The sequence below is a fragment of the Rutilus rutilus genome, assembly GCF_951802725.1.
Source record: "Rutilus rutilus genome assembly, chromosome: 19".
Taxonomy (NCBI): Eukaryota; Metazoa; Chordata; class Actinopteri; order Cypriniformes; family Leuciscidae; genus Rutilus; species Rutilus rutilus.
Window position 1 is genome coordinate 21,658,141 of NC_140232.1, and position 18,716 is coordinate 21,676,856.

Sequence of the window (18,716 nt, forward strand, 5' to 3'; positions counted from 1 at the left end):
GGTTTGGAGAATTTCATCAGGCTGTTCTGAATCCCGGATTATCCAGTGGGTGGCAACTCAAAATAAATTACAGCTCCTCTTCACCAAGTTTTGAATCAAAAGCTCTCTCAACATTAGTTGGAGTGCAGAGGCTTAGTCACCAGAGTAAAAACAGAACATACTGTTCACTGACAAAATGAAAGCAGAATTTCCACCTCCATTACAACTTTTTTTTCATTCCAGTCCTGTGAAGTAATTGTCTTGTCACCTATTACATTTTCATGACCCCATAAGGCTCAGTTTTTCTACACAGATCCTATTATGATGATATGTTACCAATCTACATTTTGTTGCGGTGTAAAAGAAACAGACATAAATCTGAAATGAAAAATAGTTCCTGATTTTACACCAGGAACTGAGATTTACAATGTTTGGTGATCTCACCATTAAGGAAGCAACATTAATGTATATTCCACTCTTACTGAAATCAAACAATTCTGGATTTGGAAGCAAAATACTGAGTTTAAGGGAATAGTTTGAAAACTGTACCATCTTCACTCATCTTGATGTCATTTGAAATATGGCTTTCTTCTGTGAAACACAAATTTTGAACAATGTTTACATTACTAAGTTACATAAAATAAACACATACAATGACCATAAATAGCACCATAAATGTGGTCCATATCACTTTTGTGTTAAAGTCATACAGGAGCTTTGTGCGAGGAATGGACCAAAACGTCATTATTCACCAATAATCTATTAATGTGATAAATTCTATAATACTTTTTGTCCATCTGGAACTTGATACACCTATGGACTCTATACAGGATCGCTTTTGTATTAGCCTCAGCAGCCACCGCAACTTCTGGAGCAGTGTAGTGTATGGAAATTATGAGAAAATGAAAGGGGTGGTTGATTATGATTTAACTTTTCTAACTTTAGTTAGTGTGTAAAGTTGCTGTTTTAAGGACTAGCAAACGGCTGATAGGGACTACACAAGCTTCCTCCCGGGTTAGTGACATCACAAACCCTAAAATTTACATAAACCCCGCCCCCGGGAACACGCAAGCAGTGTTGAGAAGAGGAAGAGTTGTTGTAGTAGAGCACATTTGTGAGTCTGCTCAAGCTGTCGCATCCGTCTTTTCACGTTTATTGCAATACAGTACGCAACACAAATGCGTGTCACTCTGTAGGCATCTTACAACAGTTCTCAAACTAGCGATTTATAGATTATCATGAAAGAATATGCTAATCAATGACTAGAAGATAGTTAACTCCACATCAGCTACACAATTCATCAACTAACCATTAAGAAATGTCCTGCTGCATTCTACATGTTGTCAATTCTTCTTGAGTCTCTCCATCAATGTCTGACTTCGTTTTGAACATAAAAGGCAGAAGTTTCTGACATTTTAGTGTGTGTCTAAGCTAGCTACCTGCTAACACACAAGCTCTTGAAGCGCTACCCTCTGTTCCGGGAGCAGCAGCTCATTTGCATTTAAAGGGACACACAAAACGACGGGGTTTTGCTAATTTTGACAATTTTAACATGCTAAAACAATTATCTGTGGGGTATTTTGAGCTAAAACTTCACATACACATTCTGGAGACATCAGAGACTTATTTTACATCTTGTAAAAAGGGACATTATACCATCCCTTTAAGCACAACATTACATCTTGAGGAAGTGTCAGAAGTTAACAGGACAAAAGCGATACTGATATATGACCCAATTTTGTGCTAAAGGTATTTAAAGATGACATATTATGCCCCTTTTCACAAGATGTAATATAAATCTATGGTGTCCCAGAATGTGTCTGTGAAATTTCAGCTCAAAATACCACCCAGATCATTTATTATAGCTTGTCAAATTTGGGTGTGAGCAAAAAACGCGATGTTTTTGTGTGTGTCCCTTTAAATGCAAATGAGCTGCTGCTCCCCGCCTCTGTTCAGAAGACGGCCGATCCTTCACAGGAGCTTCGGATGCTCCAGCAATAACAAAACACAAGAATTTCACTCATCCAAAATCTCAGAAATAACCAGTAACGGAGTGCAGCCGTACAGAGACTCAGGAAGAGGTTGCAACTTTTAGACTGCACTTGGACGTTTCTGAATGGTTAGTGGATACATTTATGTAGTTGTTGTGGAGTTAAATTGATTTATCTCATCGACTTACTTGTACTGTCATGAGGTCTTTATAAGACAGCTGTGACATTTTTTGGTTAAAGTGTTCTTTGCTTGTCTGTGGAGCCAGAACAGTTTTTGCCATTGCAACTGGTTACACTGGTGTCGTCTGCGAAAACCAAATGGCGGCGCTGTGGGTGGAAACGTGCCAATTAAGGGGCGGTAATATTATAATAAGATCCCCTTCCTATGTCAGAATGGGAGCGAAATCTGATCGACTTATTTTTTGACATGCCTGCAGAGAAAGGCTTACAAAAACAAAGTTACTGGGTTGTCGCTTTTCACGTTTTCTGGGCTGGTAGATGCACCGGGGACCCGATTATAGCACTTAAACATGGAAAAAGTCAGATTTTCATATGTCCCCTTTAAAACTTCTGGAACTCATTACTACAATGTAACATACTAAAATGTTACATTTACAATTATATATATATATATTTGTGATTAACAGCTAATCGAAATCTGATTTTTTTTTTTTTTTTGCTGTTATCAGTTTGCTATGGGATAAGCGCACATAGCACATTTAAGCAGAAATACGTATGCAGTAGGTGTGCATAAAGTCCATTCATGACTGTGGTGAATATATGCTTTTATTGAATGGAAAAAATAGTGTGAACATTCTTCAAAATGTCTACACTTCTCAAACGGCAGGTTTGGAATGAGTAAATAACAGAACCTTATTTTTCGCATTAAACTACTCCTTAAAAAAAAAAAAAAGTAGGACAAACAAAATGTTTTTTTCTGTTAGTATCATTTACATTCTGCTAGTTTCTGAAGGTTTAGACATGAACTGTAAATAATTTTTCTACATGCACACAAAAACAGGGTTGCTCCTTATAGAACATCTTTTATTACACAAGATTACCAAGTCTAGTTTACAAATACGGTTTCCAGTCCTGAATGTGTGTACATATAAATACACACATGCTCATATGTACAGGTATGTATACATATCACCCCCCACCCCCCCACCCAGCCCCATGCCCTTTTTTGCTTTAAAACAGCTATTGTTCTAAAATCCCAATCTTGCCCTGATCTAAAAGAAACCCTTAAAATGATTCATACATACAGAAACAATCAAGTTCAGCCCTGTTTCATGTTGCAGAAAAAAGCCCAGCATATGAGGGATGGGCTGAAGTATTGATTGGCAGCTCACAGGATCACTCCTTTCCAATCAGCCCATAGGGTCACATGACAGCATTTGGCAGATGGGCAAGCTTAAATGATACCACAAATCCAGGTAAAGCATCAACAAAAAGTCCCATTTCTCAAAGTTCTCTTAAATACTGATAAACATCTCCATGACTAAAAATATAAGACCAAAAGGGAGGAAAAAACAGACAAAAAGCTTTTTTCTGGGATCTTTCCCAAAAACATTTGGCGAATGTGAGGGGGATGTATGATTGTGTAAATAGGAGTGTGCCCCTCACACACACTCTTTTTGAGCCCCAGTAGAGGCATAAAGTCCGATGGCGAGTATTCACAGCAGACTGCATTTGTTGTTCTTCTTTCCTCTGCGTGCCTGCAGCGCTGCTCTAGTGGCCATTTCAAACACCTCCCGAACTCCGTCTTTTGTTTTGGCTGAGCACTCCATATAACCAAATGCTCCAATCCGATTGGCCATGTCTCTCCCTTCCTCTGCCTTAACGGGCTCCTATTGGACAGTCAACACAAAATACGCTGTCAGTCCAAAATATCTGTACATTGATTTTGTCTATGCTAATAGTAAAAATGACCAAATACTGTATGCGTTTCTATTTTCGAACAGGCAAACAGAGTGTTTTGTTTTGTTGTTTTTATTTGTTTACCTGCTTCATCTTGGTCAGCTCCCTGCGTGTGTGTTCATCATTCCGTAGATCTTTTTTGTTGCCTACAAGGATGATGGGAACGTTTGGACAAAAGTGTTTCACCTCAGGTGTCCACTTCTCTGGAATATTCTCTATACAGAGGTCAGAGAACAAAGGTCAGTTTTATTAGAAAATGAGAAAGTAAGTGTAATTTAAGCAATCACATATGGGAAAGGAACACAGAAAGATATACCAAAAAGTCTAGCCTTACCTAAACTGTCAGGACTGTCAATAGAGAAGCACATTAAAATGACATCTGTATCTGGGTATGAAAGAGGGCGGAGCCTATCATAGTCCTCCTGTCCTGCAGTATCCCACAGAGCAAGTTCTACCTATTGGGTAAAGAGACACACTGAGCTTGAATGCACATTCTGAACACCCCAAACCATTAAAATGGACTTGCACTGCAAAAAAGGACAGATGGAGGGGCCATAAGCATGTTAAGCTAAATAAGGAAAGTGAATCAGGTCAATATTTTCACATTAAAGCCACATCTAAGACCTCCAACTGACAGGCAAAGACTTAATTAACTTATTAAACTGGGTTTTGGGGTTTACATGTGAATACATAAATGAGCCGAACTTTAATTCCATCTTCATTTAACAATCCATCGTTTCATTAACGAGCATAAATTAACCTCAGTAAGTGATGTTATTTGATACATAACTACATAAAGCAGCAGAAAAACAAGGATGTTTATGCACATTGTATTTCTCATGTGTGTTCTGCTCACCTGTTTGCTGTCAACCTCGATGTCGGCAACATAGTTCTCAAACACCGTGGGTACGTAGACTTCAGGAAACTGGTCTTTACTGAACACGATAAGCAAACAGGTTTTACCACACGCTCCATCTCCTACAATCACCAGCTTCTTGCGAATAGCTGCCATTCCTACAAAAGACACACACGTACACAGTTAAACACTGCTGCATTACACTCAGTCATATTTTCCGCAGCAGCCGGGATAATCGCCATGGTTATAATGTTGGTACTTCATTTTTGAAGTATACCATGTCACGTCCTGCAAAATTCAATCTCTAATATGAACAGTACCCTTCATGGCAGTCCTTCGCTATTATAAAGTCCTGTAAATACACCTCAACCCATCCCTTAGGCCCAGTAATCAAAGCCACACAGCGTTCAGAAAATCCAGAGTCCTCAGTTGACTCATCACAGCCAACGGTGACATCCGACAAGCCTTCATCAGAGTCATTTCAACATGACCACAGCAGAACCAACCCATCCGATCGCATCAACGTGATGCGTCACTTCATTTTCTGATCCAGAACAGCCGTTTAAATAGAGGCAGATCTGGAAGTGTCTGTTAACTGGGCCAGATGTCTTTGAAGTGCAAGCTGCACCCCAGTGGCCAAGATAAAGCTGGCATCAACAGAACAGAGCCCACATTATTGATGAACAGGCCCGTGGCGATGAGAGCAGCTCAGATGGACAGTAGATTAAACACTGACACACACACAGTGCAGCAAATCTGAAGATCAAAGTCTGAAAAACAGCAGAAGAGACAAAGCCTTGTGCACTAAAGATCAACTATTGGTTCTATCTTCCATAAGACCCACTATATTAAAATCATAAATGTATAATGATGTGGGATATTCTCACTCTTAACTTCAACACGTCTACTTAAATGGAGACAAGATACTAATGATATATTAATATGAGATGCTGTGCACGCCGAGGGCCTGGATAAGGCAAGGAAGCTAAAGACCTGACGGTGAACATGATGTTTATCAACACCTCCTTAAACCTATACTCTTATATCCTCATGGAAATCAAACTTCATTGGGTTGCATGTGGCCACATGGCTTCTGGGACCTCCTGGTAACTGCATGGCAACACTAAGGTTAGTAAATTATTTAAAGTGATTCAGATTAGTCTGGATGGCACCTGTTGGCTCAATAAAACTTCATTCATGAAAGGTTGGAGAACATGTTTCTGTGTAAAAAGGCTGTGATTTCAATCAACAATGTATATTTGCATAGATTAATGAAAGATTTACAATGGACAGTGTAAATAAGGCCCAATGGAAGTTTCAAACCACTGTATAGGATTAATGACACACATTAATAGGAATATTACTCACAATGATTTCTAATGGTCACTGGGAAAATTCCATGCATTACTGTATCATAGTTAACTGGAAAAAGGTGAAGCTTGGGTCAATGCATCTGACTGACTGCCTATGCTTTTGTTTCCAACTTTTAAAAAAAATCTGTTTGTATGACATATTTTAGATAAACATATCTCACTTGAACACACCTAAATACTGTTTAATGCTACACTACATTAAGCAAATCATAGGTAAAGAGATAAAGTTCTTTGTCCTACCAAATAAAACAATACCAAAGATTATCCCAGAGAAACTCATACATTTCAAATGATCAATAACCAGATAAGTATAAATCACAGGTTAATAAAACAAACATATCAATCAGATTATAATTTCAAAGATTTACCTAAATCACGGTTTATGAAACATGCTTATTTTAGATTACTAGCAGCTAATCTTATTAGATATCTATATTTTTATAACGTTATATACCACCTAAGAAAAACCACTTAAGAACAATGGTTCAATGGACGGTTAAAGATACATAAAATCATTAATCCTCCAGTTAGGTTTAAATCTGAGATTATGCGCATGTCTAGGTCGAGCTTTACGTTAACGTTAGCTCTCTGCTTTAAAAAAACAAACAGCTTCTACCACATATATAACTGTTACCGGTAATACAGATGAAATTTACGACCAAACACTTCTGTGTAAACTTCACCAGCTTCCCCTAACATTTTAAATCTCATTTCCATGGCTACATACATGGATAAGGTTTGAAACGGTTTAAAAAATCTGGACGCTGAGGGTGAGCTGCTAACGTTACTCCCGGCCGGCGGTTGCTTGCGGAAGCGGCGAATGGTCAGTCGCTTAGCTCTTACCTTTCCATGATATCAAAAAGTAGTTTTAAAACAACCATTCAGCGTCGAATTTGGCTTATAACGTTTAAAACAGGTGTATAAACACGGAGACGAGAGGATAAAGTAATCTTACCTGCAGTTTAGATGGCTAGCCGTTTTGTTTTATTCCAACGGTGGAGCTCCGTCGCCTCTTCTGTCCGATACAATAAACCGTTGACGAGCACGCGCAGAGCGCGGGCATTCAGAAGGGGGAAGGGATGGCGTGCACGAGCTCGAGCCACGCCTGCGCGAGCACGTTGAAGAGTTTATTTGACGGTGGATGAATGAGTCATTATGAGAAACGGACCACCCTAACCACTATAACAAGGCAGTTTTGTGTTTTATATGAATTTAAAAACTAAAAAATGTGTGCCGTTCATGGAACAAAAATGACTATAATCTAACCAACGTACAACTTTTATTCCAGCCTAAAACAACCTCTACCACATAAGCATACCTTTGAATAAAGTTTTTTTGGAAGAAGAAATGTATCGCGGCGTGAAAGGTAATAATCAGCACCAAAAATTATGTTTAACAGTCTTGTTTTTTTTTTTTTTATAGGAGGCAATCGCATTTAACACGAACAGGACATTCCCGAGGCTGAATGAGTTTGTTGTTTTGAGTGGATTAGGAAATGCGTATTTGGAGGTGCGTATTTGTTGCGCCATCTATTGGCGACTGTACCACATTACACTACCTTTAGTCCACAAACAAACCCGTGTTTTAGAATTTATGCCACAAAGAAAATTCTATAATTATTTACTTAATATCACGTTGTTCCAAGACTATATTCTTCTGTTGAACACAAAAAGATACATAAGCTGAATGAATGCTTTAGTCACCATCTACTTTTTATTGCATCTTTGTTCCATATAGGGTAATGTAAGTGAATGGTGGAGTGGGGGTGCTATGCTGTGGCCCAGCTTCAATTGTTGTAAAACACAGTAAGCCTCATGCACAGCCTTTGTTAACTGCAATTATTTTAGGTCTTGTTGGACATGCAAATGATCTCTGATTAAGGCCTAAATGTGTTGCAATCATGACGTTTTTCATTATTTTAATAGTATTCTGACATTTTTAAGGTGTATAGACACTACCATTTGAATGTTTGGGGTCAGTAAGATTTCTTAATTAACTTTTATTCAGCAAAGATACATTAAATTGATCAAAAGTGACAAAAATGAGTGTGCAGCATCCATTTTGATGATGCAATGGCAGCCACAGTGCAACGGCACCAGTGCGCTCACCGCACACCTGCTATAGGTGGAGAGGAGAGAGAGTGATAGAGCTAATTCAGTGGATGGGGATTATTAGGAGTCCATGATTGATAAGGACCAATGGATGGAAAGTGGCCAGGACTCCGGGGTTACACCCCTACTCTTTTATGAGAAGTGCCATGGCATTTTTAATGACCAGAGTCAGGACCTTGGTTTAACGTCTCATCTGAAGGACGGTGCTTGTTACAGTAGTGTCCCCATCACTACACTGGGGCATTAGGACCCACACAGACCACAGGGTGAGCACCCCCTGCTGGCCTCCCTAACAGCAGCAACCTGGTTTTCCCCAGGAGGTCTCCCATCCAGGTCCTGACCAGGTTCAACCCTGCTTGGCTTCAGTGGGCAACCAGTCTTGGGCTCCAGGGTGATATGGCTGTTGCCATATCAAAATTAAAAGACTATTTTCTATTTTAATAGAAAACATTCTTTTAAATTGTAACAACATTTCATAATATTACTGTTTTGTACTGTATTTTTTATCAAATAAATGCAGCACTGTTGAGCATAAGAGACTTCTTTCAAAAACATGAAAAAAATCTTACTGACTCAAATGAATGTTAATGTATGTACATATATGTATACGTTTATGTATGTATGTATATATATATATACTACAAAATAAACACTAACAGATAATGTAAACAAAGAACTGATCATTTGTTTTGAATCAATAAGGTCCCCTTATACAGGTGTGTTCTTCATTTAATCTTTATTAGAGATGGAGAGAGGTCAGAAAATTAGGCTGAAACCTGAATCAGAGAATGAGACTGCCAGAGAAGCATCAAGATTGACGCCTTGGAACCATGAGAAAACAGATCAACAATTACTAGTAAAAAAACACAAAGAAAAAAAAAAGGGTTAAAAATATGAATGAAAAAATGTAGGAACCCTACCCAAATATCATACATAACCACATTTCTCCAAAGAAATAGCTATTTGTGAGAATCTGTATTAAATGAAACTCAAGCCACATTGTGTAGACAATCTGTGTTTTATAAAAACAGGTCCATTATGTAAGCTCATAATTTAGAGTGCAACACTCTTATCAAAGCCAACACGTATAGACAGATCATTAAAGTACAGAGGAGGAAAAGGGTACAACAGGGGACAGATTCTATATTGCTATTATCATTTCAAACTGTTCTGAACAAAAATATCTTTGAAATGACTGTATCCAACTCTCTCCTCTCTATGCCTCCACCTATTAAATCACCATGACTGAAAACAGGAAATCAAAGGGCCACATCCTGACCAATGAGAGCAGAGCCTTAAATTAGAGATCACGTTCTTTGAAAAGTCCCAAAAATTGCAAACAATCTTCATCTTTAGCAATCCAGCCCTTGATGTTCCAGACATTCTTATGATGCTGTTACATCAGTAAGCAGCAGTAAGTCCCATGGTCAGCTCAATAAATATCAGGAATATTGTCTTTTCCTGATACAAGGCCAAAAAATACCAAACAAAAAAAGGCAACCCATAAACATTTTTTAGAGTCTGCCATATATTTAAAAACGGAGTTTTAATCCCATCAACCATTAGAGCATTTATTCAGAAACGATTCATCCCAGAAACCTTACCCAAGAGGCCAGAGGGAGAGAAGATATTCTTTTTACAAAGCAGAAGTACTGGAGCACTGCAGATGCTATGATTCAGGCTAGTCCAGGGTTTTTTGTACATCTGAAAAACTGAGTGTGGATGTCTTTGTCATTCAGTTTACTTATTTGGGTGATGTGATCATTTAGTGGCAACTCCTTGTTTGTCTATGTAAAACTTTACCAAGATAGTGTGTGTGTCATGTCTCCAGTAGCATTTGTGTAAGTTTAAACTGAACTCTGCAGGACAAAAAGAAGGATTGTGTGTGTCTGTGTGTTAGGAATGGGTTGGAGCATCTTCGAAACTTATGATGCTGGACTCCTGTTGTCCTGTAGGATTTTGTGTGGTGCTGGGTGCTGGTGGCAAAGTCTCTCGGCTGGAAAGGAGAGGAGTGTCTGTCCGCACCTCCTCATCTTCGTCATCCTCCTCATCTTCCATGCTGGGCCAAGCCGACTGGTCTTCCGCGTGCTTCAGGCGCTCGTTCAGAGCTTTCAATGCCAATTGCCTATGGGAAAATATAAGAAAATAAATTGATGCTGCTATCAGACAATGAAGTTGCAGTTGGCCATAGGGCCATTTTTTCTGGTTGCATTCGCACCGCCAGTAGGATCTCTGAAGTAGGGCTAGGTATCGTTCAGAATTTTTTGATACCTTGACTTCGATACCGGTTCCTGAACGATACTTTTTTCGATACCAATTTTATGAAAACCGTATTAACAAGATAATATGTAATACATTACATATTACCTAAAAAATGTGTACCTAAATACCTAAATGCAGCATAGGTCTTAAACCATAGACTGTAAAAAAATATGGACGTAGTGTCATCACCCATAGGTTTCTGAAGAGCATTTTTGAAGTCTAAAAGTGGGCGGAACTGGCCATCGCCATCTTGGCGGCACGTCACCGCGCATCACTCCTGGATAACAGAAAATGGTCAAAGAGGCCATTAGGTGGAGCTGAGGTGCCTGGTTGCCAGCAGGCAAAGGGCTAGTAGTGACAACAGGGGCAATCCACCTGTCACTCAAGTGGCCACACCCTTAATTATGAAGAACTTTAAGGCTTAATATAATTTAAACGGATGAGTTATAAAAAAAAAAATCACCCCCCTCACAGTTGTCATGAAGGGCAAAATTAGTTATATAGACCAAAACCAATTTTTGTACCAGGCTGCAAAAATATTTTTTTTCTGCTGTAAAGTTGGGCATTTTAACACATAGACAGTAAAAGAAATGGACACAGCGACCCCATTGGAACTCAATTGAGACAAGTGAAGCCCATTTTTCGCGATTTCTTAGCACTTCCTTTCCTGACGCGCAGACTCAAACCGAGCAAAGCGTTACACGGACCACGTGAGCAACCCGTCTGTCTTCTAGGAGCTGTGCCAAGAGAAATCTGCATCATTCCCTTCCGAATCTTGCAGAGACGGAGAGAGTGAGTAGGAGCTGTCCATGAGCTTGGAGCAGGAGCAACTTTTGCTAGGTATTCTGATTAATTATATTGTCATTTTGCCTCCACGTCCCCCCGATTACCCGCGAGCTTCTCCTCCCGTCCATACGGTAATCTCTCTACTGTGCGACAGAGAGTCGCGTGGTTATGACGCAATCGTTAGCCTACTTTTACAAAAACTGCTTCTACGGGGCCATAACATAAGCTACAAGGTAATGGAGCATTTTATACATTGTCGTGTTTCTTTAGAAATAAATAATGGACAAATGGAGTCTTTTAAACGCCTCAGATGTAAAGTTATTCGCTGTCAAAGTGACGCCAAAATGAATGGGAGTCAATGGGATGCTAACTGCAGGTGAAGTTCTGCTACAAGATGGCGGCACGCGGCCGACTTCAACTTCCGGTCGACTTCCTTCCCCCCTGTTTTAACATGGGGGATATATGGAATTGACTCCTTTTTGGAGCTTGTCTCTAGTGGCCAGTCGATGAATTGCAGTTTAAGTCACTTCCATGTTGGATTCAAGAGAGAGACCGGAAGGTTGCTGCTTGTCTTAAACCCTGCCCTCTCCATGTAATCGAATGGGATGCGAGCCACATAAAAAAATAAAAAATCCAATTACACTATAAATAATTTTTTTCTAAACATGGTTTCTGTCAAAATTTAGGAAGTTCTCATCACGGCCATGCAGGTGTACATTCAAGTGTTCGTTTTGGCAATAAGTTTGTTTTAATGAACTTTTTGATGCTTTAAAAATGTTTAGCGTCATGATTGACAGACTCCGAACGACATAACAGGCAATGACCGTTACTGGGATATTTTGTCTTAATTTTTCTACAGTGGAAGGAGGCAGAGATGTGCTGTCCCAGTCTTAGAATTATTAAACAGAAGTGTTAAAGAAAGTAAATGGTACACGAAAAAGTATTATAGCGGTTGCCGTGTGTATGATGCCTAGGGTTGGGTACTGAAACCTGGTGCCAATATGCGAATCAGACACAGATTTCGGGTGCCACTTAAATGCCTGAGCTGTTGAGGTGGCGGCAAGGGACTGTCTTTAAGTGACTTATTAAACCGTTCATTCAACTAACACGATCAAAAGCGCAGATTCATTCAAAGACAGATGTAATGAAACAAGGTGTTGAAATTATTTTAACTGAGCGCCACTTTACAAGGCTCAGCTGAGATGGGCAACACTGAAACTGGTGCTTCACTTTATAGAGATCAATGGCATTGATTTAATGCACTGACCAGCCATTCATGGGGAATACCCTTAAAGGGCACCTAATATGCAAAATTCACTTTTACATGGCGTTTGAACATAAATGTGTTGGTAGCGTGTGTACACAAACTTTTTAAATTCCCCATAAATCATAAGCACTGTCTCAGAATAAGCCGTTCTCAGATTCGGGGCAATGTGACGTACTTTTGCACAAGCCCCTCCCACAACTGTTGACTGACACTGCAGTATTAGCATAGGCCCGCCCTGAGTGAGATAAACAGTCCGCCAGTGTTTCGATGCCAGAGCAACTGTAGACAAGAATGTCTCCTAAGCGATTGAGGTGTTTTGTTGTTTGATGTAAGAATGAACATAGCAGTCTTCATTTACTCTCATTCTACTCGAGGATGGATCTGTAGCAACTGTTCGTGATCCAGCTTACAGTCTCCGGGGCGATAGGCCTGGCGTTACTGATCACTGCAGTAATGAAAGTGAGAGCGCGGACTTTATGACAGCTCATCGAGTCGTTTTACGAATATAAAGTTTACCAGTTAATTAACTACCCACTGAAAAGGTGTGTATATATTTGTTTACTGTTAGTTGTTTTGTGCACTTCGCTGTGTATGCTGATGATAATGAAAGGGATAGAGAGAGAGTTTATGGATAAGATTTTAATGCGCACTTCTTATACTGTGTTTATTCAGCTCTTACAGTGATTTTCTGAAGTAAAACTAACGCTTCATCTTTTGTGTGATGTACAATAAACTTCATTGAACTCATCAGTATATTTCTGGCCATCATTCGGACGGGGTCCGCTACAGCAGGCTTGTATTAGTAGTGGATAAAAGCAGATGACAAATACACAGGGTACCCAACACCTCGGTTAACTTCAAATTCAAGGACCTTTCAAGGACTTTCCAATACCCTCAAATTCAAGGTCTTAATGTGGGGACACATTTCAAGTGAGAGCAAGGTTACATCATGTTACCTTGTAAGATACATTGTTACAGTTTTGCGCACGTGAACGTTATGGCAACGTACAACACAAAGTACCTCACGCGGGAAACACTTAACATAACGCATAAATGCGTGTAACTAACGTAGGCAAAATCAAGCAAGCTAGTGCGCATAGGGCATGAAGTGTTGGCGAATAACACATTAGCGGACCGGAGGGAATAATATGGAATTTTTTACAGAAAACTTCTTGCACAAAATAAATTCAAGCACTTTCAAGGACCCGTATCCATGTATCTTTTCAAAAACTTTCCAGGGCCTTGAAATCTTTTGTTCATATTCACAAACTTTCAAGGATTTCAAGGACCCGTGGGAACCCTGAATATATTATAACCGTAATTAAACTAAACTATACCTGTTATATCTTCATACAGCATATATTCTCTGGCTCTGTGGGCATTATTGTCCGACTCCGGGTTGAAATGAACACCGCCACTGAGAGTTTCTGTTCTGATATTATCATTCCGTGAGATGAGATTGTCCTGACGGAGCGTCAGCTGCTCATTTGCATTTAAAGGGATACACACTAAAACGGTGTGTTTTTCTGAATGACAATTTAAAAAAGTGACAATTTAAACATGCTGTAAAAAATTATCTGTTGGGTATTTTGAGCTAAAACTTCACATACTTCAGAGACTTGTTTTACATCGTGTGAAAAGGGGCATAATAGGTGCCTTTTAAACGTTAAAACGATGATGCAACAAAGATTTAGCTTTCCTTGGACATGTCAAACTTATCTTTTTTTTATGAATATATGACTTGACCTGAAGGACAGAGGTGTGTAATCGCACGCGCTAAGTCGATCTCTCTCTCGTTCACTGTCTGTTAGTGTTGTCAAAAGTACCGTACTGTACCGTACATCTTTGACGCTCTTTACCGAGCACTTACACAAATACACACAGGAACGTTTGAACGCAAGCATCTATCAGCGGATCCGTCTATCAGTGGTAATATTAGGGATCTGCTGATAAATGGATCCGTTGATAGACGCCTCCCATGTGTATCTGTGTAAGCGCTCGGTAAAGAGCGTCAAATATGTCTATTTACAACATGTTTGATGAGTTGATCATTGTAGCCAATCACAGACATATGTTGAGCGGGTGAACACAATGGCCAATCAGAGGCGTTTAAGAATCCGTTCAACAGCGCTCAAAATGCTAGAGGGAAATGCTGGTATCGTCATATTTTTTTAATTTTAGTACCGACTTGGTACCGAAGTCTGTTTAGGCCTGTTAAGTGCAAATCCATGGAGCCTCAGTATAAATAACCATAATAAACACAGTCTTACCATTATTAACTTATTTAACATTCAATACACATGCACAAAGTGCAAAACAAGAAGGGTATAGCCTTATGGAAACAATAAAAAAACATGAATATCACGTTTGCTTGCATTCCTCTACTAATGCCTGTTATTAGTACTGTAACTTATTTAGTGTTAAATTATTGTAGTCGGGTACGTGGCTTAAGTTTTATTGTGAATTTGTAATGTAAATTTGTTGTGTTTTGTATTTACTTATATTTATATATGCAAGTACACTTTAAACTTTTAATATATTCCATATATAACATAATAAATTCATAGTCGTTTTGTGGCTCTTTTTTTAAGTATCGATTCAGGCACCGGTACCGTTTTAAAACTATCGATTTGGCAACGGTAACGTAAAAAACCCAAACGAAACCCAATGTCGCTAGCTGAGCAGAAATCAATAACCATGTTTCGCTTGGTCCCTTCAAAGTAGAGTTGGATTCCTCCTTGGCGTAAAGGTTGAGATTAAAGTGCCTTGACTTTGGTGTCAATCCATCTATCGCTGTTTTCCATGTTCGTGGAGTTCATTTGTGTAAAATGTAAACAAACATCAGAAATGTTGCCTTGACAACTAACTGAAGTAAAACAAATTTAAGCTGAAGTACAAAAATGAAGCAAAACAAAAATATTAGCCTAAACCCCAAAAAGAAATAAAGCATGTAAAAAAAACTGTTAAAAATTAAAATATAACAAGAAAACCTAACTAAAAAAATATATGATAAAAGCCAACTCAAAATATTAATAAATATGATAATAGTACATAATACTAAGGTAAACGTACCTCCGCCTTTCTGCATCTTGAGGGTCTGTGCCTGGCAGGCTGATGGTGATGGAGGATGGAGCCCCAACATCATAGCGCTTCACCATTTTACGACAAACTTTCATCTTCACAAGGACGGAGTGCACAAGCCCGGCTGCAAACCCAACAGCCGGCTGGAGAGCCTCTGGGAAGAAAGAGGCGAAGGCAAAGTGGTCCGACATGTCTCCACGCCCCCTAGAGTGCCTCTGGTAAAAGCGCAGGTAAACCCACCCAGACAGTGCGCCGTACCCACACGCTGCTAGTGGAGCTGAAGTGTCCAGCAGCCCCGCTAGCCGCAGCACAGCTATTGCAAGCAGGGCTAGCGCCGGGGCAGCTTTCAAGCGTATTTGGGGAACTCGAAGCACTGTGGTGTCTCCCGCAGTCTGCTTCAGCGCTACAAGAATGCCCCCAAGAAAAGCGGGCGCGCCGTACACCCGCACGGCAAACAGGTAGTCCAGGTCAAAGGTCGCAGCGTAGGTGAGAAGGTAGGAGAGTCCAGATAGGAGACCGGCTGCTACATTTACCACAGCGAAGAAAATCAGCAGCTCCAGCGCTCCCCATAATGGCTCCAAAAGCCGCCCGGCAACCATCACGGTAGCAATGTTTGCTGCCACACCAAAAATGTGCTGCTCCACCACCGCATGGGTCAGAAGTGTCCAAATCCAGAAGTTGGGAGGAAAAAGGAAGCCAGGTGTGACAGCAAGCAGGTAAGTGGTGTTAGCAGCCCAGGAGAGCAGGTACAGCAGGATTACTGTGGCACATATGGATTTGACCACCACGCTCGTGCTTGCGAGAGCACTCAGAAAGTGCTGCCGTGCCACTGGCAGGTAACGGTTCATCCTGGCAGATTCGAGTCCTCAGTTGCAAACACTCCAGAAACGGTGACCCTAAGAAATCAGCAGCTTGTGTTAAACATGAGGAACACAAGCAGGAGGTGAAACCCAAAACTCAACATGCATGCAGTGTTGACCTCATCAACAGAGGTTCTGCAACATAAGAAACTTTGGGATGGGGGAGTTAATTACGATTACCTCACACTGGTCTTACAAGTGATTGCAACACTTGTGGTGAGATAAGTTGACATTAGCCTCCCTCAAAAAGCAAAGAACTGTTGCTTTAAATAATATTGTTTCTTAGCAAATAAAACACACAGTCTGATCTGTCATTTACGCATACAAAATACTTTAAAATACTAAAGCTTTATTCAAGGTAACTGTTGCTGTATAAGTAGTTGACCTTACTGACAAAACATTATTATGACTATCTACCAGTTCAGGGTTTCCTGTTTCTGATTCGTTAACATATAATTCATCACTTATGTGTTTCTATCAGAGTCAGTACTCTACCTGCTTATCAGCACCGTCTGCTAACACTCCATAAACCCCACCTCCTCGGTCTGTTTTAACACATTTTGTAGGTCAGTTTGACAGTCTCATGTCTTACAAAAGTCTTTTGGCTTTAGTTCAGGCACTTGACGTATGTTTTACGATGAAAACACGCGAAGATATGCGAGTTTTGAGCAGCTTTTTCTCCGGTGGCATGTCCTCCCAGACCGGCCTGGAGTCGCAGTTCAGTCCGGGGATTTCCTCTCACAACAGGCCTTCAGGTAACAGGTTTGAAGCCAGAAACCGTGAATCCGAAACAAATATCCAGGCTGATGTTTTTAATATCCTAACATCGTTATTTTCCTTGAATTAAGCTTGTTTTGTTGTTTGAGAGTGTGGCTGTGGCGTTTCCAGCTAATAGCCACAAAGCGCAAACATCAGATTTGCAAACGTCACCGTCCAGCGTTGCGACTGGGCGTGTCGTTTACAGTGCTGCTTAGCTAAGACTTCTGGGAAATGTAGTCATTTCCCCCCTTTCCCCATGAACGCCAGACAAGTCGTTTTTTCCTTTTTAACAGCTGTTTTCATCTATTCCTTCAAACTAACTAGTAGTTATTTTATGTTACTAGTATTTTTAATTACTAATAAGAAATTCAACAGTGACTAGTAGATAGATAGGCTACAAGTATTGCTTTGCTAGTAACTAGTGCTGGAAGTAGCACCCCCTCAAGTTGGTCACGCGGATTCGTTGACCAACAGAAAGCTGTTTGATTTTAAAGTGACTCATGTGAGATGTGAGGAGCAATTAAAATAGGAACAAAGGAATTAAAATTAAAACAAAGGAATAGTTGTAAAGAAATAATAACATCGATCAGTAACTACATGCAATATAGCCACTATTGGAGTAAGTATTAGTCCCTAATTAATGTTTACTACTGAAATAAAAATATATAGTCTGCTAGCCTAATAAGTATGAGATTACGTACTATTAACTAAAAATAAAAATACATAGTTTATTTTAAGGATTAAAGGGCAAATACCTGTTAAATTATTACATTTAATGCATTAATGTATTGTCCTATCTAGTCCACTAGATGGCAGACAAAATTAATTTCACAATGACTTGTATGAAGCTTCTTTAAGCCTATTCTAGTTGTGATATAATTAAGCGGACAAATATATTGTATTCCATCAGAGTCTGAAAAGGTTATGCAGTTATACAGAGGATGCGACTTGATGTGTGTAGAACATCATGTACAAAACCGGCCTCGGCTGTTCATTCACCTGTTCTCACCTGTACATCTGGGGTCTTGTGTCCCGCTGAGATTCTGACAGGTGTTATTGCACATATTTTGCCTTGTAGAGCAGACAGTGATACTTAAGCCAGAAAGAATAAAATGTTCTCACCCTCTCGCACACAAAACAATTCCTGACGTCTACAAAGACTTAGCTCCTCCACAAATTCAATATGGTTTTAATTTCAATGGTTTATGTCCACTTGTCTATCCTGGCAGTACACACGCACATTTATTTAACATGGCAAAGACTTTTCATTGAGTTCCATACTGAGCTAAAGTTTTCTTTTATCCCCCAACCCTAAATCATTCAGCATTTTTCCATTTTCATTAAAACAATTTCCTGGGTTTGTGGGGAACATCTAGTACCCCAAATATTTTACTATCCTATCATTTGGACCTCACTCACAAATCTATGTAAAACCGGAACGCACACTATAGGCTAAGTGATATTTTCTATT

General features: G+C 39.7%; 2 protein-coding genes across 2 annotated transcripts; both read right to left on the reverse strand.

The window, feature by feature from the left end:
- Window positions 1-2,738: 2,738 nt before the first annotated feature.
- Window positions 2,739-7,179, reverse strand: rhoab (ras homolog gene family, member Ab). Its single transcript, XM_084389517.1, has 5 exons — window positions 7,075-7,179; window positions 4,747-4,904; window positions 4,225-4,345; window positions 3,975-4,105; window positions 2,739-3,820 (listed from the first exon to the last, which is right to left on the reverse strand). Exons 2-5 carry the CDS (start codon window positions 4,900-4,902, stop codon window positions 3,647-3,649), a joined length of 582 nt encoding a protein of 193 aa, XP_084245643.1. The 5' UTR covers window positions 4,903-4,904; window positions 7,075-7,179; the 3' UTR covers window positions 2,739-3,646.
- Window positions 7,180-8,949: 1,770 nt separating this feature from the next.
- tmem115 (transmembrane protein 115) lies at window positions 8,950-17,451 on the reverse strand. The gene is made up of 3 exons (XM_084389512.1): window positions 16,982-17,451; window positions 15,618-16,522; window positions 8,950-10,355 (listed from the first exon to the last, which is right to left on the reverse strand). The coding sequence occupies exons 2-3, from the start codon at window positions 16,472-16,474 to the stop codon at window positions 10,127-10,129; spliced, it is 1,086 nt and encodes a 361-aa protein (XP_084245638.1). The 5' UTR covers window positions 16,475-16,522; window positions 16,982-17,451; the 3' UTR covers window positions 8,950-10,126.
- Between the last annotated feature and the right edge of the window lie 1,265 nt (window positions 17,452-18,716).